General features: G+C 34.7%; 1 protein-coding gene across 2 annotated transcripts in view; it reads right to left on the bottom strand.

Annotated features, from left to right (window-relative positions):
- RTTN (rotatin) overlaps positions 1-21229 on the bottom strand; it is a 216018-nt gene that overhangs the window by 9899 nt on the left and 184890 nt on the right. The window contains exons 41-45 of one of the 2 annotated variants that reach the window (XM_072604121.1): positions 14543-14648; positions 11222-11319; positions 9552-9629; positions 5412-5538; positions 38-240 (exon numbers count right to left, since the gene is read on the bottom strand). In XM_072604121.1, coding sequence (XP_072460222.1) covers positions 38-240; positions 5412-5538; positions 9552-9629; positions 11222-11319; positions 14543-14648 — 612 coding nt within the window. The remainder of the gene's footprint in view (positions 1-37; positions 241-5411; positions 5539-9551; positions 9630-11221; positions 11320-14542; positions 14649-21229) is intronic. The other variant, XR_011966004.1, reaches the window with a different exon arrangement.

The raw sequence follows: 21229 nt of genomic DNA, 5'->3' as shown, positions 1-21229 counted from the left end.
TTGTGTGTATGATACATAGTACAATTTAAGTGCTTACCTTTTGAATAACTCCTTTACAGTCATGAGATAAGGCAACATTTGCAAGGAGTGTAAAAGCCAACTGCTGAATTGTGGGATTCTCAGAGGTCATATGGGAAACCCATTTTAAGATACAAAGCATCAAAGAGTTACTTGGTGTTCCTCTAAAAGCAGGCTGACCAGGATACTGTACACAACTTGCCCCACAAAGAGAACTGCAACCTTAAAGAATGACAGTTTATTACAATTCATTCAGTTTTACAATTGAGTTATAAACTACTGCCCATCTACCCAAAACAATAAGCAGTAAATTAACAGCATGTTTGTGTTCATACTTCTGTTTTGGACCTAATGGTTTCTTAAGCTGTCTTCATTAGTGGTTCTACCATATTCTATTCTTATCTATATAGTAGAAATAACCTTCCTCTGCTTCCTCTCTCTTACCTCTCTGCAGCTCAGCCCTATTCTTCTTCTTCTGGTTTACTTTGCCCCTACTATCCCTCTGTCACACACCATCCACTGAGCCAGCAGAACCTAGTCTATACTGAGCAAATTCCACTAGAAGTTCTGCCTCTTCAATAAGTTCTCCTTATATTTTCTTGTCTTTAATATTTGACTTAATCCATAATATGCCTTCCCCATGAAATTTTCAATGGAGACCATTTCCTTTATACTTGCCCTGATGAACCAGGAAAAAGGAGTGGTTTTCTCCCTGTATGTAGGTCCATACCATATGCTTAATAGCAACTATAGCACAGTGGATAGAGTGTTAGGCCTGGAGTCAAGAAGACCTGAGTTCAAATCTAGTCTTTAAGGCATACTAGCTATGACCTGGACAAATCACTTAACCCTGTTTGTCTCATTTTTTCATCTGTAAAATGAGCTAGAGAATGAAATGGCAAACCATTCCAGTATCTCTGCCAAGAAAACCTCAGTGAGATCATGAAGAGTCAGACATGACTGAAATGACTTAACAATAACTACTATATCCTTATACCACCACCCCATGAGGACATTTTTGATAGACTGATTCTGTCATTCAAAGTGTTAACACTCTCTTTTAGCTTAGGGTAATCTATGGCTTTACCTAAGTCATTGGTTAAAATGTTATCCTGATCATTGTAATAGAATATTATTGTGCTATAAAAATGATAAGCAGAATGATTTCAGAAAAACCTGGAAAGACTTACATGAACTGATGCATAGTGAAGTGAACAGAACCAGGAGAGCATTGTACACAGTAAAAGCAACATTATTCCATGAAGAACTGTGAATGGCTTAGCTATTCTCAGCAATACAATGATCCAAGACAATTCCAAAAGACTAACACTGAAGCATACTATCTGCCTCCAGAGAAAGAACTGATATTGACAGAATATAGATTGAAGCATGCTATTTTTCACTTTCATGTTTCTCTTTTATTTGAGTCTTCTTGTACAGAATGACTAATATGAAATTGTTTTACATAAATGCACTTGTATAATCTATATCTAACTGCTGATGTCTCAAAGAGGGGAAAAGAAAGGCAGTGGGGAGGGACAGAATTTGGAACTCAAAACTTTAAATAAAAATGTTTAAAAATTGGGAAGAAAATAAAAACTTATGTCAGTCAACAAACTTTGATTATTGATTGCTACGTTCAATATATATACATATATATTGCTATATATACACTGTGAAATCCTAAGAAAACAAAGAAACTCAAAGAAAGTTCTAGTTCTCAAGGACCTTTCATCCTAATGGAGGAAAAAATATAATAACTAGGTATATAAAAGATATGTACAGAATAGATGAAAAATAACCTTAGAGGGGAAGGCGCCAGTAACTGGAAGGACCAAGAAAAGCCTCTTTCAAAATAGGCTTTTAATTGAGTCTTGAAGGAAGCCAGAGAAATTAAGATGCAGATTTGAGGAAGAACATTCCAGGGGACAGTAAGTACAAAGGTATAGGATTGGGAAAAGAAGTGTGATGTGGAAAGAAGAGGACTGAGGGCAATGAAGCAATATCAGAGTGTGCAAAAAGGAGCAAAGTATAAGGAGCCTGCAATTGGGAGATGACACAAGATTACAGAGCACTTTAAATGCCAAAAGAGGACTTTATACCTGATCCTGGAGATAACAGAGCAATGGAGCTTAGTGAGTAGAGAACAAAGGTAACATGGTCAGACCTATTCTATAGGAAAATACCTTTAGATAGATGAGTGGAGGATGGCTTAGAGAGTAGAAACTTGAGGCAGGAAGACCAATCAGAAGACTGTTTAATTAATACTGTTGAGAGGTGATGAAGCTTGAACTAGGTGGTAGCTATGTGAGTGAAGAAAAGATGTGCAGAAAGAAACACACTATTTGGTGATAGATTGGATGTGTAGGGTGAGTGGGAGTAATAATAGCAGTGCTGCAAATCTAGGTGAGTATAAGGTCTGCAACAGTAAAGGGATGTTCGTTTGAAAAGTGGAGGAAGGGATGCATCGGGGGAGAGAATGAATTCTGTTTCGGACATGTTCAGTTTGAGAACTGAGACATCCATAAGACAGGTTGGCCATGTGGAATTGGAACTCAGTAAACTGACTGCGGCTATATATGGAGATCTGGGAATCACCTGCATAGGGCTGAAAACTGAATTTACAGGAGCTGATATCAACAAGTGAGAGAGTCACTAGTGGTGAAGTAGGTACATAGGTCACTAGATGTGGATATTCTTTCAGTCACTTTTCATTGAGTATTAATGTTACAAAAATTTCCCATGCTTTTAGTATCTTATTTGGATGTCTTGTGAAATGATCCCTCACTGCCTTCATAACTTTGTTTTCTCTGGCACAGAACTCCCTTCTTATAAATTTGGTTTATTTCGGTTGTTTTGTCTATCTTTACTCTCTTTACTGCCACTTCTATCTTCTCTGCAATTATGCAAATCTTGGACTATGTCAGAATCCAAATATGGTCTGCAATGTTCTCAATAGTTAAGGAAAAAAAGCTATAATTTTTTTTGTGCTCTTTTCCATTTTTCATATTTTGTAAGACTAGATGGTGTAGTGAATACAGTGCTAGGCCTAGAGTCAAGAAGACGAGTTCAAACTTGACCTCACACATCTACTAGATATGTGATCTTGGGCAATTTATATGTGTACACACACACACACACACACACACACACACACACATACATGAATAATTTTTTTCTAATTGTATGTTAAAATAATTTTTTAGCATTTTTAAAAAAAGTTTTGAGTTCCAAATTTTATCTCTCCTTCCCTCCTTCTCTCCCCTCTTCCCTATGACGATAAACAATCAGATATAGGTTATACATGTGCAATCATGTAAAACATTTCCACTGGGCAATTTACTCAACCTCTGTTTGCCTCAATTTCCTCAACTATAAAATAGGGATCACAACAGCATTTTCTTCACAGGGTTACTGTGAAGGATAAAATGAGATAATATTTTTAAAGCACTTAGCACAGTATTGGCACATAGTAGGTGTTATGCTTAATCCCTTTCCATTGCTCTTTTAGTTTTATCTCTAAAAGTCATTAGGGTAACTTTTTTTAATACAAGTCTCTTACCAAGTTTTCTTGAAACTGATTTTTATCTTCCACTGCTTCTCTCTTTAATAAGAAAATATTGCCCAGAATCTATCATCTGTCTCCATAAGACATTTTTCAAATGAGTTCATATTCGAAATCATTGTTGCTCTTAGCTATCACATCTCTCCATTAGACGAGTAAATAAAATATTGGCTGAATAAGGCACTTTTGGAGCTCTTTTTTGCCTCCTTGTTATGTCAATTGATTTACATCAGTTAAATTGCTTTAAGGAATCATCAGTCTGTATCTATCTCTTTTTTCTGTCTATATACCATTTATTATTATTAAAATTTGTTTAAATAGGTCAGGAGGGAGTCATTTTAATTATATATCAAATCATTTTCTAATTTATATGCTTTCTCCTAGCTTTGCACTAATATAGATTTTTTTCTTCCAATAAGTCAGTGGTGTGCCAATACCCCCCAGGGTTATATTGAGGATAATGTGAGATAATATTTGTAAAGTGTTTTGCCAGTCTTAAAGTGCTATATAAATCTGAATTATTAATGTTGTTATTTTTAGGGTTAAAATATAATCTATAATACTTTTGTAGTGTTATGTTAGTACATCCAAGTGTCTTCTGATTCATTTCTCAAAGAAAATATATATACAGAGTGAGACTTTTACCGAGCCTTTGATCTTTTATTTCTTATTGTTGTTCCTCATTTTCAAATATATTCCTTATAACCCTCACCTATTTCCACCTGTGCAATGAAGTCATCAAGCATTAAAGTAAATACTAATTTAACTTAGAGGGTCTTATCAAGTTCTTTGTAGAATTTCTCTATTCTTCATCCTCTGCAACAGATGTTTGTATGTTAGATACAACTATTTTTACAGTAATCTTTTTTCAAATACTTCTCATGAACAATGCAATATAAGAAGCCAAGATGACAAAGGAAATGCCATAGATATAATCTATGTAGATTTAGCAAAATGTCTGACAGTCTGTCATATAATTCTTCAGGAAAAGGAAAGACATGGGCCTGGACAACAACAAATTTAAGTATATTCAGAACCAGCTGATTGGCCAGATTGACAGCACAGTCATTATGAGTTTAATGACAACTTCATTACTATTTAATATTTTATCACTGACTTGAAAGAAAGCATAGATGGCATGCTGATTTAATTTGTACATAACACAAAGGGAGGAGGACTAATAGTTGACAGTCAGGATTCAAAATGGTCTTGACAGGCTAGAACATTGTTTTTTTAAAAGATATTTAATAGAAATATACATATTACATTTATTGAAGGGGGCATGCTTTTCAGAAATGTGTTAAATAAGGTGGCCTGAGGTTTTTTTCAACTATTTTTTTTGTGAAAAATAGATATGATATGGACCCTTCTCTCAAGCTTATAATGTAATGGGGAGAAAAAGTATTAAAACAGGTAACTGACATACAACATAGTGTGAAAAATAGGTGAAATCATGACAAAACTGAATGTTCCTTTGTTACCAAAAACTATGGGAAAGAACTCACCTGGGCACAGATTAAGAAAGGCTTCATGAAAGAAGATGCTCCTGAGTTAGTCCTTGAACGATGGGAAGGAATTTAAGAGATGGAAATAATGGGAAGGGTCCATTCACTACTTTGGGACTTCCTACCTTCTCCACTATGCCTCCCACCCCACCCCAAGTCAGGAGGTTTCCTTTCTTCCCACTTTGCCTTTCAGACTTTTGTGTGTTGTCTTCTCCCATTCAATTATAAGCTTCTTGAAGGCAGGGGCTATTTGTATATCTAGCACTTCAAAGAGTGACTGGCATATAGCAGGAGTTTAATAAATGTTTAACAAATATATTTACCAGCTGGATAATTTGCAGTATAGACACAAAGCAGCTGCAGGGCCACCTTCATCAATGAATCATCCAGCAGAAACCAAGGCCAAAAAGAATGTATGAGAGGAACAAGATGTGCTTGAAGTGCTGTTGCCTTTTGAAGAAAATATAGAATGATTTGTGAGAGAAATTAATATTATACTATTCTGTTAATAACGAATTATTAATTTGTGATCTGTCCTTTTCCTTCGATTTTGGTAAGACTCCACTTCTGAAAACGTCAGTCAGTCTCTGATGGGTATAATTCAGTAAGGTAATCTCTCCCAAACCCAAGGCATATACATGGGCACAGACAAAGCAAGGACCCTTACTTTTTGTTTACTCTGTAAGCAAAAGCTAGTCTCAGCCCTGGAACATATTTCTTTGTCTTTAATCCCCTCTATTAGAGTTCAGGGCAACTCAGCTGATGAGGGAGAAAACTAGCCAGAGAGGTTCAAGATCAAACCATATTCTCAGCAGGAGGAACTGAAGACTTTTAGCCTATTTCCTCATTAACTGTCCAACAATCAGGGTCAAGTTCCCTATCCGAAGGAACGCACAGAGTCTCCTTTGGTGTCTCTGGTTAATGAGAGAAACTGCTGACTATCAACTTATTGATAACTGGCTAGCCAATTAATAAATTGATTATTAATTACCTGGAAATTCTGTCTCTTGGAATTTTCATTTGCCACACTTGGAATAAAAATGTATATAAGATGACTCAGAAAGAACGCAATTACAGAATGAAATAAAACACATGAAAACTAGACACTGAAATAAAATGGAGAGAAATACTGTCAACTGTTAAAAAAAATATTCCTTCTCCGGTGAAAATTAGCAGTGAGATTTAAGAATAAGTACACATATTTCAAAGGGATTCAATATTTCCCTTCAGCAACAGTAGGTACCACATTTGGCTGTCATAACACAGAACAGGCCTTTGTTAAGAATGCATTTTTGAAAGTGATTCTGCTTGCATTTTCTTTGGATAAGAATAGCTAGAAGGAAGGTTCAAAGACATTTAAAGGAAACAAGTTAGTCTAGAATGCTGTTACAATGGTATGTAGTCAACTGTTACTTATCACAAAATGGTGAGGAAGTGGAGTATTCTACCTAATTACAAATTCCAATTAACATCAAATTGCTCTGTAAACTAAAAATGGATTTTATTATATTGTAACTATTCAAAAATCCATTAAGCATAAATTATACTTCATATAATCTTTTCTTAATGATTCAGAAGCCATTTCAAGATCTTTCAGTATTTCAGATTTATTATGAAAATGAACTATTTTTCACTGCATAATACTTATTCCTTCAATGGAGGATCTGTGTATTATACTCTAAAATTTTGTTGGTTGTACTAAAACTATTGTCTCATATTAAACAATGTACCCAGTTTCTAAAAAGAACAAAAGAAGGAAAGTTTCTTTTTATTGGTTCAAAACTAATTACAAAATTAACTCATAGGGCTGAATTTATATAAAACTTAGAGTCTGATATTCCAATTTCAAGTATCAGTCTCTCCAGAAAAATGGATAACCCCAAAAGCCAAAAAATAACTTTAGAAATTTTATAAAGAATATTCAATTATTAAAAAATCCATTGATAACAGAACTGAAATATGGATGCTTTTGTTATGAGGTGTAACTTCTTGTGATAGTGCTGATACAGAAAGAGGATTGTTGTTTCATCCTTCATTGCTGAAGAAGACCATGCCATCACAGAAATGATGACATGACTTGCACTTGACTTTGTTTTGAGTGAGGGAGGGCTATGCAGGTCACCAGCCTCACTTCTCCAGAGCTACCTGAATTCAGTGACCGGATATTCTCAGGATGACTGGAGATGACCCAGGATGTTCTGGGAGACCCTGACCCCTTTAGGCCAAGGTCTATGCAGGTACTCACTTAGAGTGAGGTAATACCCTTTCATTGAATAGGCTAGTTTAAGAAGTAGCCAAGGCATGGCAGCTTGAATGAGGTAAAGAAAAGAAAAACCTCAGGCTGGGAGTGAAACAGCAACAGTTATTATTGATAATTGCTCTGAAGCCCGGAAGGTTCAGAGAAAGAGGAATGATCACAATGAAGACAACAGTAACAAAAAAGTACAGGCATAACAAATGAAATATGTTGTAATAGGAACTGGAAACCATATAACTAAAATCCAAAATAAAAAAAGAAACCCTAAGTACAAATACTGGAAAATTTTCATTGATTCCCTCATTATTCAATTGTACCTTAGCATATGCTTATCTCTCCTAATCTCATGAAATTAAAAAAAATTCTTTTTATAGTTTTATTTAATATATTAACTCACTTCTGATTTGTTCTTGGCTCAAGTAACTCAGAAAATATTTTAATAATTAATTGATTGACAATGATTCCATATATATCTGGATTACATCATGACTGGTATAATCCAAAATTGGTAGTTACATTAATAAGAACTAATTTAGCATCAGATATTTATAGTTGGAGCTTATCTAGTGAGCAAACTACGGTACCCTATGAAGAATACAAAGGAACATATTAAAAAATTAAGGGCATTATATTTTACTTACTGATATTCTTATGATTTAAGAATTTTCATACACAGAATATATTTCACTGCTATGCAAATATACATAAGTAATCAATAAATTTATGATAAAACTAATGATGTTAGTGTCTTGCACACAGTAGGTGCCCAATAAACACTGGCTGAATGAATTGTAAATACTGAAAATATTCATTATTGGCTGCCAAGTGATTGTGAAAAGGGTTAGGTTACAGACTGACACACAAGTATATATTTCTGATAAAAATGACAGTACAAACTAATGGGATGCCTTACCTCCACCAGTGTTAAGATTTTTCTAAAGTAAGACTACTGTTTAAGGTGCTATATAAGTAACAGTCTAAAGACACATGATCAGGAACATAGAAGAACATTTCTTGGTTCTTGGAAGCTTCAAGTGTTAGATATTTGATAATAATTTACAATCTACTTCAGAGTTGTCATATATCCTTGAAATAGTTTTCAAGTATGTTTCCTAAAAGCCAGCATAATTCGAGCAGTCTTGAATGTCTGCTCTTATACCCAAATTGAACATAATGAAATTATATCATGCACTACAATTCCAAATAGAAGTATTATCACATTTCCATTAATGTTTTAGCATTCAAATTGGGGATGCTTTTTTTTTTTAATGTTCCATATAAAACTGCTAACCAAATAGAGATTAATGGCCCAAAACGCTAAATCAATTTCACAATTTTCTGGTCAAAATAAAACCCTTAAGGTACTATTACCCTATTTTCCTGCAATTTTACAGATATTGAAAACAGAGAAAGTGAATGGCCTCAGAACTAAAATTAAAAAACTCTTGACTTCTACTAGATAGACTTAAAGACATGATACTTCTCAACAAGCTCTATATATGCTCTTGTATGGTATTTGCGGGACAGTGAGGTGGTGCAATGGATAGAAAGCCTGGCCTAGAGTGAGGAAGATCTGAGGTCAAATGGTGCCTCAGAAACTTAACAGTTGTGTGACCCTGGCCAAGTCACTTACCCCTGTTTGCCTCAGTTTCCTCATCTGTAAAATGAGCTGGAGAAGAAAATACTACTCCAATAACTTTGCCAAGAAAACCCCAAATGGGGTCACAAAGAATCAGACATAACTGAAACTAGTGACCACAAAAGGTATTTGAAACACACTCACTTTCTCTACTGATAAACAAAAATGCAATTAAAAGATGTTCTAATTAACTTCTTTCAAAATATCATGCTATTATTTAGCCTTTCATTTCATCTTATTAATTGCAAAATTAGAATTCCCAGAAATAAATTAGGGTATACAACAACAAGAAGCAGAAGTCTGCTTCAACTGTATGACACCAATGTTTAAATGATAAATTTAAAGAAATGATATAAGCAAGAAAAGTATATAAAGCTTTGATGAATGAGAATATTTCTGATGAGAGACTCATTTATTAGTACCAGGTTTATGAAATATTCAATTGTGGCACCTAAAAACAATAAAATTCAAGGAACTTTTTCACTTAAATCTTATATTATCCCTTATACTAATCAAAATGCTTAGGCTTACGACTGCTATAAGAAGTCAGATGGAAGCTTTACTTACTTTATATTCAGTATTTTGATAAAGGCAGTTTCTTAGTATCTGCATGGCAATGTTCAGCTCCTTCCTAAAGCCGTTCTCCTGTTTAAATAAAAAACAAATGAAAAATATCATAAGAACAGAACACAGATATTCTTATATACAGTACCTCTTTTGGTTCATGTTATAACACAGCAGAACTTCAGTCATGCCTGACCATTGTAACTTTGAAGATGCTGACAAGCTAGCCACCTCTGAAAGATGACCGTAACTCAGCAAACTCATTCACCACAAAAAAGCTATTTCTGTTCTATCAAGTGCAGAGGAATTGAGACATATAATAGGCTCCATGTTTCATTTCAATAAAGTGATGCAAGTACTGTACAGTTTTCAATCACGTCAGGTGTTGCCTGACATTCTCAATGATGAAGTAAGGGGTCTCTACTTCAAAGAGGCACTAGAAAAAAGAGCAAGAAAAACCATGACAAATATGTACACCATTGTTACAAATTACTTTTTGGGCCAGTTTTTATCTCAATTTAAAGAAAAAATCTTTCTCAATTTATAAAAAAATGCCAGTTTTGTAGAGTAAAAGTTTGATGAAACAATATTAATTTCCCAAAATTTTGAAAGAAATTTTATTCTAGTGTGTATATAAAAATGTTTCACATGTCTATATGATTAATGAACTTATCATTTGTAAGATTTACTCCATCAGGATATGACTAGCATACTAGAGACATGGGAGAGAAGGAGCAGTATGGGAAAGTTCTGTTATTTCAGTGATATTATTTGGCTGTAAATCACAGAATGCTCTACCTCCAGAGAATTCAGTGTTATAAGCCATCCAAAGGGAAAAACAGAGGTGTCTGTTGGATGTGAACAGGTTGAAACATGTAACCAATGAAAAACTGTGCAGGAGTGATATTATCAGACATATGACTGGAAAAGAAGATGGCTCAGTCAGATAAGAAAAGCAAGGAATTACTTGTGCTGACTGACTCTTCAACTAGTGACTACATAATTTTAAATAATCTAGGGAATGGCTTCCAGAACAATGAGAGTCTCCTCTCACTCGTAGCCATAGAGAATTTGTAGTATGATATTAACAAGAGTTGATATGCACCAGATCATATGGTATGGATAGGTTGCAATCACTGTAAGAAGTACTGCTATCATAGAAATGCAGGATCCATCAGCGTTGAATAACAAATGTGAAACTAGATATATTTAATAAGTAATGGTCATATTCATAAGAACGGAACACTGACATCTACATAGATATAAATTTTATATATTGGCTTTGGAATAAAAGCTCAGATAGTGAGATTCATACCTAATTTTTTTCTACTGACTGCACTAATAAGTTTTCACAGTACCATTCATATGAGCAAACATAATACATCTTTAAACAGACAGGATCTAAACTGCAGCTAAAGGATTAGAAAATTATCATATCAAGATATAATTCCAAATCCTTAAGACTTTGATAATATCATTTACAAATAAGCAATGCACATCTATCAGTATGTTCTCTCATCTGACTGCTCGTTACATATAACCAGCAGATTAATATTCAATTTATAATAAACTGTATTGCATCATTTCCTAGCAAAAGAATCTAATGAGTATATTGAAAAGCGGACTATAAGGCCATTCTTTTTTTATAACAAACTTGTAGATTTTACAATTACCTTTTTTTTGGGCCCCCTTTTCCTAGGCTTCAGGGAATCTAAGTTCAGTTGTGCATGGATATGTTTCATCTGTTCTATGCAGCTGTCTATGAGGCCAGCTGAAAGACAAAATCTTTAAGATTTAGAATTAAATTTCCTTGACAATAGTTAAAATTTTCATTTGAAACTAAGACCACAGGAAAGATAATGTTTAGCTTTCTCACCACAGATCCTGATGAAGAGAAATGGGAGAGAACTTACATAAAAGATCTACTTGTTTCCAAGATACTCAGTTGCCTACCTCCAAAATATAAAGTAAAAGCATTTTGTGTTTCCACAGGGTAGAGGGACTTTAAAGGTCATCCAGTCTAATCCTATGACTTTACAGATGAGAAAAAAACAATAACAGGACTTGTATAATGCTTCAAGGTTTGCAAAATGCTTTACAAATATTATCGCACTTTATAGATACAACAACCCTGGGTGGCAGGACCACAGAGGTTGTGATGTACCAAAGATCACAACAATTAGAAAGTGACAGAGCTAGGATTTAAACCCAGGTCCTCTTATTTCAAATCCAGCACTGTGTCTATTATACAAACTGCCTCTATTATTTATAATAATGTGCTTATGTATCTGAATATAGCTGAAGTTAATCCATGTGTACAGTGGAATGCTAATCTAAAACTTGCATTACTGATGGTAACATGAGAATTAAAAGTTCAGTCAAACAAGTGAAATATCTATGAAAATAGATGAATTACTTTAGAAGGAAAGGCCATAAAAACTGCATATTCATAATAATGGCTGATATTTATCATTAATTAAATAGCTAAATTAGCTGAATTATTTCATTTAAGCCTCACAACAATCCTGAGTTCATACTACAGGTATTATTATACTCATTTTAGAGAAAAAGCAATAGGTTCAAAGGGGTTAAGTGACTTGTCTTTAGTCAGTCACACATCTGGTAAATCTCAGAGTTGGGATCTGAACTAAGGAGTTCTTGACTTCCACGGCCAGCACTCTATCTACTACATTATGCCTTTTCTCATAATTTACCGAGAGGAGTTTAAGGAGGAGAACAATTATGTCATTATGTAAACATCAGAAATGAATGATATTTAGGCAAAAAAAAATGTTTAACATAAAAGGGGCACAAGATACTTAGAAATTTAACTTCAGGAAAAATCTCTCAAGGTGATGTATCCTATCTGGTATGTGAAGCAAAGTGTGAGAGGTACACTGTTGGGAAATTTAAAATGAACCTGTAGAAAGAAAATCAAAAGAAATCAAAAGAAAAAGCAGGCTGGTTGAACTAATGGATATTAGGCTCATCATCTCTCCTTAAATAGTCTCTCTATGTAGTTAGTTAATATACAGGTTTTTTTTGCCATTTGCTTGTAGGAATCAAATCTGAATCCAGTATTTTCTCACATATTTTTCTTTCCTGCATATTTTCCAACTCAAAATTGGGAGCCAAACTTTTTCAGGAGGAAATATGTGCTGTTTTTCTTCACAATATTCTGTCTCCAGCAGTAAGTAGGCTTTGGTTTTTAGCAGTAGCAAAATGCTCTGAAGACTAGTTGAAGAGACATGAATAAGGCCTGTTTACTGAAAATATCATGTTCACTAGCTAAAGTAATACTTCAAAAGTGTTCTTTACTCTTTTTGATGTATTTATTTTTAGATCTGATATATAGATATTATCTGTTAAGATCTTTCTTTTTTTAAAAAAGGCATTTAAAGATAATGATAAAATGTTTCACTATGAATTTGTCTCCATTTTTATACATTTCTCCCTCAGACTGTACTGTTAAAAGAATGATGAGAGTGATCTGTAGAGATAAGCTTACGAGCACTAATAGGAGGAATAAATGCATGAAAATACAACAAAGGGAAATTATTTCACCAGTAGAGAGATGAACCTAATAGCTTTGTAGAGTTTTTTCTCTTCACTTCTTTAATTTAAATCATTAAACTATACATGATACTGGATTCACATACAGTATATATTAAATAGAATATTAACTATTGACATGTTAGGTCATGTCAAAGTACCTAAACAAAGTTTGTCAGAGAATCATTAATAATTTACTGACAAGAACTATTTCCATAAATAGTTTCCATATATCTCCACATATATTGCTAAAAAGCAGGATTTTGAGAATATTTTTAATGCATGTCATAGGCATTTAGTAAATGTTTAACTGAATTGAGAGACAGCCACAGGCTTTTGGCAGAAAATCAAATTATTTGGGTAGATTTATCATAGAGTAAAAGGACATAGGGATAATGACTCTCTTCAAGTGTTTGAAAAGTTACTATTATTAACACAGTCCTGATTTGCTATCCTCCAATCCTTTAAAAAAAGGACTAGAGAAAATAGGTTTGACTAATACAAAGTTGGAATAATCCTTGAAGCTTATCTAATCCAACTTTTTCTTTGAAAAGTTACTATTATAAACATAGTCCTGATTTGCTATCCTCCAATCCTTTAAAAAAAAGGAATAGAGAAAATAGGTTTGATTAATAGAAAGTTGGAATAATCCCTGAAGCTTATCTAATCCAACTTTTTCATTTTACAGATGAGGCTCAGAAAAAGGTGAGTCATAAATCCATATCCAGTGGCCTCAAATTGAGTATTTTTTTCTATACTGTAAAACAGTATTATGTAGTGAGAATGAAAACTACACATGGACAGCCTCAGTACACTGCTACCACCAAAATATTACAATATTACAACAAAAATAGGAAGGTTTTGAGCACATTGAGTTGGTCTTCTATTCAGGATTTGTAGCAAGAGATGGAAAAGAATCACACAGGAATAGAAGAAATGAAAAGCTTCCAAACTGCATCAGAGGAGGGAGTTGCCATGAATACAATAAAATAAATAAATACTAGAATTTTGCTTTCCAGGGAATCTTTAAAAGATGGATAGAAAACAATCTTGGAAGCCTAACAAGCAATTCTACCCCAAGATATAGGACAGATAACATAATATCAATATATCACTTTCTGTAAAATTCTACACACTGAATGATACTAAAATGTCAAACAATATAGGGAGAATTCTCTAAGTACTAGTACAGCATAACTTAATGTCACTGATTACTCAAAATAAAATCTGGTTATTCCAGTCAGGTACTGTGGTCTGATAAATATTTAGGAAAGGATAAATACGGATAATAAACATTTCAGAATTTAGCTGAATTACAAACTTAAAAGGTTTGTATTACTTTTGGTCTTCCAATTACACTAAGAAACATATTCTCTGAAGCAGAAATCAAAATATCTTCTATAACACTTTGATTTGCAGTGTTCATGCATTTTAAAGCTTACCATTCCAGGCATATTTCTGAGCTCTTTTACTGACAGCTAGAAGTGACACCAATGCACTTATGGCAAACCTTTTCAGTGTATCCTTGGAGGATTGTTTTTCATAGCTCTATAAAAAAATAATAATAAATACATACAAACACAATATACACGATAATACACACAGAAAATTACCTATCTCAGAAGACTACACATTCTGAAGAAAAGTGATTTATTGTAATGGCCTATAGCACTTGAAGTTTAACATGGCAGTAAGTTATCGAATAAAATTACTGGAACCATACAGAGTATCATATTAAGTGAATATCTGAGTGGTCTCTATGGAAGATACTACATAAAGAATTTTAAAAGTGTGAAGAAAATATAGTACCTATACTCAAGAAGTTCTTCATCTAAAGAAGACAAGATAAATATTTAGAACTAATAAATAATAAATATAGCACTTGGGCTACTCAAGCCTCCCCACTGTGGCACTACTGCTTGGCTGTAATTCATGCCCTAGGCCTTTCTCATTCCTTCCTGGGATCAAAACTTACCTATTCTGTATTCAGTTCCCTCAGAACTTTGTTAAGTGACTGGTTAGTTAATTCAATGAATTAATTCTTGCATAGGTATTAATGGTAAATAAGTGATTTAGCATATTAACTCAGAGAAAATAGTAACGAAGTTTTTCCAAGCCAGGTAACAACAGAGATATTTTTGTACTGGCGGATCTTCTGGACCTGTCAAATCATATCACATAGACTGTCACTTTCCCTGCATGTCAAAAGGACATAATATTTGTGAAAATGCTTTTGAAATCAACAAAATTAATAAAATACTGCGGAATATAAATCATGACTATGAGAAGAATGACACTTCTCTAAATGTCTAGATGGAAGATTCAAAAAAGTTTAATGAAGCTAACGTAAAATAAAACTTAATAAAAAAAATGAGAAAAAAAGGCTTGAAAATAGGAAAAGAAAAAGTTAAAAACCCAACTACAACCAAGACTGCATAGAAGGAAACAGCTGGGTAGGATGGATCAATTAGTAGCAGCCTTAAAACCCTAGGAGTATGAATTTGACAGAGCAGAGAACAAAGTCACTAATTTTAGGTCTTCAATTACCTTCAATTCCAGGACTTTTTCGAAAGTAACTACTATACACAAGGCAATGTACTTGGTGGTGTACAAAGAAAAAACTTTAATAGTTTCTGCCATAAGAAGCTTTCTCAAAGGTAGGGACCACATCTTAAGAGTTCTTTCCCATATTTACTAGGACGGTGCCTTGAATATAGCATATGCTCAATGAGCATTTTGATTTGAGGATGGAAATGAAAGAATCTAAGTAACAGCTGACAAAGATGGCTTTTGTGGTCACAAAGAAGAGAGCCTAGGTAAATGCTTCAACAGTGGGAATAATACAGAATGCCTTGGTGTTCTGTGATGTTACAGAAACAAAAAAGTGACTCATGATTCGTATTAGCTGATGATCATAGGTAGAAAGCAAATAATATTCAAGGTTAGATATGCCTATTTACTTAATCCTCATGAATATGATACAATGGAAAGAATTAAAGACCTGAGAATCTGTATTTGAATCTTGGGTTCATCATTCAGGAGAGCGGGGTATAATGGATAGGGAAATGATGGTTGGATGGTTGAATGGAGGATAGATTGGAGTGGAGAGAAACTTGAAGCAGACATACCTATCACCAGTATCTTGTAAATAGTCCAAGCATTAGGATGGTAGCAATATCAAATGAGAGAAAGGGGTATATTTGAGAGATGTTATAAAAGTGAAATCAATAGGCAATGGCAACAGATTGAATATGAAGAGTGAAAGATAGGGATGTGATCTGCCTAAGATCATACAGGTTCTAAGTGTCAGATGAAGGACTGGACACGAGTCTTCCTAATTTGAATTCCCCCAGGACTCTGTCCAATACACAATGCTGATTATATATACTGAGTGCTATATTTATTTTATCTTTAGATGCAACTAGATAGAATAATGGATAGGGTGTTGGGCTTGGATTTAAAAGACTTGAGTTTAAATTCTGCCTCAGTTATAACTATGTGACCCTGATACTTAATCTCTCTCAGCCTCAGTTTCTCAAAAATGATAATAATAGTATCTACGCCATTCGGTATTCCCCTAGCCCATCTCAGCTACACACAAAGATGGTCTTGCCATAACCCACAAATGTATCACCTTCATGCTGAAAAATTCTGAAATCTTCTTCCAACTGTAAGCTATTAGCTTTTCACCTCTCCCTCTGCCTTCCCTTATAAAAGCCTACTCTTTATTTGTATTATGATCTCTAATTCCTTGACCCCTCAACTCTATTCCAGACCATATCCCCTGTACTAACCCACTCCTCTTTTCCCCATCTTGATCCCTTGGTAAACCAATTCAACTGTACACTGGCCTCTCATGAATCCCTGGCCTCTTTATCATTTTACCATTTATGCCTTAGCCTTGGCTTACTTCCCATTTGTTGTCTTTGCTCCTACACACACATTATTGAACAAAAGTGGAGAAAATCATGCACGTTCTGACTGGGTCAACTACAAGTTTGTTCTGACCGAGTCCACCACAAATTTATGTTGCACAACCTCAAAAGAATCCCTCATTACTATGAGGCAATCCTACTATTCCTCCCTTATCAATTCACTATCTCATTTTCCACAGCAACTCTTTCCACCCCTCCTACTCTCTCAACTGAGAAGTTTGCCTCATATTTTACAGAAAAAAATAAGGTCATTTGCCATAAGCTCCTCTTCCTCATCTTCTGTCACTCAGGTACCTTCTGCCACTATCTCTACCTTCCCCTATGTCTTACATGATGAAGTGTCCTTACTCTTTATTGAGGCTAACACTTTTACCTGTTCAAGTGATCCCATTCAATCCTGTTTCCTCTAATAGACAATCCCCTCTGTCATCCCCATTCTATTTTTAACCTCCCTGTCTACTAGCTCATTCCTTTTTGCCTATAAACATGTCTATATCTCCCCATTCTCCAAAAAAACCACCTTTCTTGATCCTTTTATCCCCTCTTTATTGTCCTTTATCTTTCTTGCCCTTTGCAGCTAAACTCTTTGAAAAATCCATTTATAGTAGATGCCTCCATTTCCTCACTTCTTACCCTCTTCTTAACCCCTTACAATCTGGCTTCTGACCTTTTGCTAAAGCTTGACTACTGCTATAACCAGCTGGTGGGTCAGCTTGCCTCAAGTCTCTCTCTACTCCAAACCATCCTCCATTTGTCTCCAAAGTATGTTTTTCTTTGTTCCCTTGTAAATTTTCTTCTGTTTTCTGCTGTGCACTTTTTACTTTGTTCTATTTTCCCTCTTCCCTTCCCCCAAGAAAGCTACAATTAAGCATGGATATATATGCACATATATGTGGGTAGGCATGTATGTATATTTGTGCATATGCATATATGCACGTGTGTATTGTATGTATACACACATATACATATATACACATATAACCACAAAGACATATATATAAAATACATATATTTAGATATCTATAATCATACTCATATGCAGACATATACATTCATATGCATTTATGTAAGACTATATGTGTTTATCCTCTGTTTCTCTGAGGATGGATAACCACTTCCTTCATAAGTCTGAGTCTTTCTGTATTTTTCTAAGCCCACCAGCTTGTCATTTCCTACACCACAGCAATATTTCAACTGTCTATTTTAAATAGTCTACAACAATATTGATTAATATGGCTGACATGTAGTATAGTTTCCCTATTTTTCTCTTTTGAGTAAATCTCAAAGGCTTCTTGAGGAAGGCATGACTTTAGCTGAGACCTAAAAGAAGTAAGTGAAACTGGGAGGTAGAAATAAGGAAGAAGAGCATTCCAGGTATAGGAAGGGGGCAAGTGTCATCTTCAAAGAAGAGTAGGGGGGATCCAGCAAAGGAGAAAGAGGAGTGGTCAGACAGATAGAAGGAAAACCAGAATAGAATAATGTCACGAAAACCTAGAGGTGATAACATCAATGAGAAAAGAATGATCAACAGTATCAAAGGTTGCAGAAAGATCAAGAAGGAAGAGAACTGAGAAAAGGCCATTAGAGTTGGCAATTAAGAGATTATTAGTAACTTTGGAAAGTGCAGTTTCAGTTGAGTGATAAGGTCAGAAGTCAGAACACTGGAAGTTAGAAATGGGGTGAGCGGAAAGGAAGTACTCGCATTGATTGTAAATACCTGCTCAAGGAGCTTAGCCACAAATTGGAGAAGAGATATGGGCTTATAGCTAACAGGAATGGATAGATCAAGTGAGAGTTTTTTGAGGATGGGTAAGACACGGGCATGTTCATAGATACCAGGGAAGCAATCAGCAGACAGGGAGATAATGAATATTAATAAGATTAGTGATGATAAAGAAAACAATCTGCTGGAGAAGAAAGGGCGGAATGGGATCACTTGTGCATGTAGAAGGTTTTGCCTTAGCAAGGAACAAGGACACTCTTTCATGTGAGACTGGGAGGAAGGAGTAAACAGTAGAAGAAAATATTTGAATTATGTGAGATGAGGAAGTGGGCAAGAGGTTGTTCTATGTGAACAGCTTCAATTTCTTCAGAAATATGAGGCAAGGTTCTCAGCTGAGAGGGTAAAGAAAGCAGTACCTTGTGGGAGATTTGAGGAAGGTTGAAAAGGTTTGGAAATGCTGTTTTGGTGAGCAGGAGAGTGAACTGATTAGAAAGATATAAAAGGATTGCCTTGCTATAGTTAGAGCCTAGTTGATACTATGTAACACAAACTTATGGTAGAGCCTACCAACACAGTTTCATCATTTTTCTCAGCTTCATTACGGTGGGATGGTGGAAATAATTCAAGATTGGCATTTAGAGGGGCTACATCTCCTACGGGATAAAGAACAAGGGATTGGAGAGAAGAGTACAATATAAAGCTGAACTGGTTCATCAAGGAGATAAGATGGAGAAAGGAAGAGAATGTAGCTAGTGCAGGGGTGATGGCCTGGGAAAGAAATGAAGGGTCTAGGGTTTGGGGGATTACAGTGAGGATGAAGACTAGGTTTAGAGTTGCAAGACAGAGGGAGAGTTAGACAACAGATTATGATCAGATGAAGGAATTTCATAGTTTGAGAACATGGATGTGGAATATTTGTGGGTGATGGTAAGATTAACGTATGACTATCTCTGTGTAACTATAGAGGAGTAGATCATGAAGAATGAGTAAGTTAAGGAATTTTGGGGATTATGTTATTTGAATGAGTGTATCTGTCTGTCTCCCTATTTGTATATGTATATGTGTGTATATATGTATGCATTTATATATAAATGTATGTATGTATTTGTGTATGTGTGTGTGCATATAAAATCCCTTAGTGTGATGGTAAGAGTTGGAGAGAAGATAAAGATTCTCCTTTTTACAAGAATTAAGTCATATCCTTTGACAACCTCTCTACTGGAGAAGGGCTTATATTTGCATCAATTCCTTACATATCTTGGTCTATCAATCATAGGATGCAAAGACCATTTGCTACTCTATAATTCCTCTTATACATCCATTGATTTTATTCATGCAAATTCATTTAAATTTTTTAGCCAAAATCATCCACCTTTTTTTGTATTCTTCCTTATAACTCATTTGATCAAAAATTTTCTCCTTCTAGCCAAAGTTGAGAAAGATATCTGACTTCATTCACTTCCATTTTTAAAAAATGTATGACTTTTTAGATTTGGATTTGTATATCCACTTTAAGTTTATTGTAGTATGTAGTATAAGATGTTGGTCTAAATCTATTTTCTACCAAACATTCTCCTGGCAGGTTTTATCAAAAAGAGATTTATTTATGCTTTTGTGTCATCAAATGTTGGATTATCCTTCTTTTTGCTATTGCTTCTTGTTTATCTAATATAATTAATAATTAATTAAACCCTTGAGAGTCAATGAGATCATCAAAAATGGTTGAGTAGAGAGAGAAAGGGGCTTAGACCAATGGGACAAAACATGCACAATTATACTGCAAAGGAAACTTAGAGGGATTAATCAGAGGAGTAAGGAGAAGACCCAGGAAAAAGCCATGTTATGAAAATCCACAGAAAAGACAGTAAGCAGTAAGAAGGGATGATCAGAGGTATCAAAAGCTAAAGAAAGATGATAACTGAAAGAAGGCCATTAGATTTGGAAATTACATGATCACCAGTAACTTATTACTCTTGAGATTATATATTGAGTACAGTTTCAGTGGAATGATCAAGTTGGAAGCCATATGGAAAGGAGTTGAAGTGTATGAGGAGGATGAGCTATTATAACCCAGTTCCTTTAGCCTTTTGCCATAGAACACTACCATGTACAGTAGTACATTTCACCTGCCACCCATTATTACCTTATTAGGAGCAAACTCCTACCACCTGTTATTTTTTCCAAACCTGTATTATATAAACTCTGGTTACTTAAGAATAAACTATCTCTAACATTCTTTCTCTCATTCCCATTTTCTTCAACTCAGTCCCACCTATGTGTCATTCCAATTCTATCTACTTCTTCCACTATCCTCTTTGGAATTTCTATTCCAAAATGGGCAAGTCTTCCCTTTATTTTGAAGGCAGCCTGAGAGAGACAGGAGGTGGTACATGGAAAGATAGCCAAACAACTCAAACAAACACCAACTCAATCACCTCCCCTCACAATCCACTGGAGGCAGCTCAGGACTC

The sequence above is a fragment of the Notamacropus eugenii genome, chromosome 4 (genome assembly GCF_028372415.1).
Source record: "Notamacropus eugenii isolate mMacEug1 chromosome 4, mMacEug1.pri_v2, whole genome shotgun sequence".
In the NCBI taxonomy this organism is placed as follows: domain Eukaryota; kingdom Metazoa; phylum Chordata; class Mammalia; order Diprotodontia; family Macropodidae; genus Notamacropus; species Notamacropus eugenii.
This window is presented reverse-complemented; position numbering and strand designations above follow the sequence as displayed.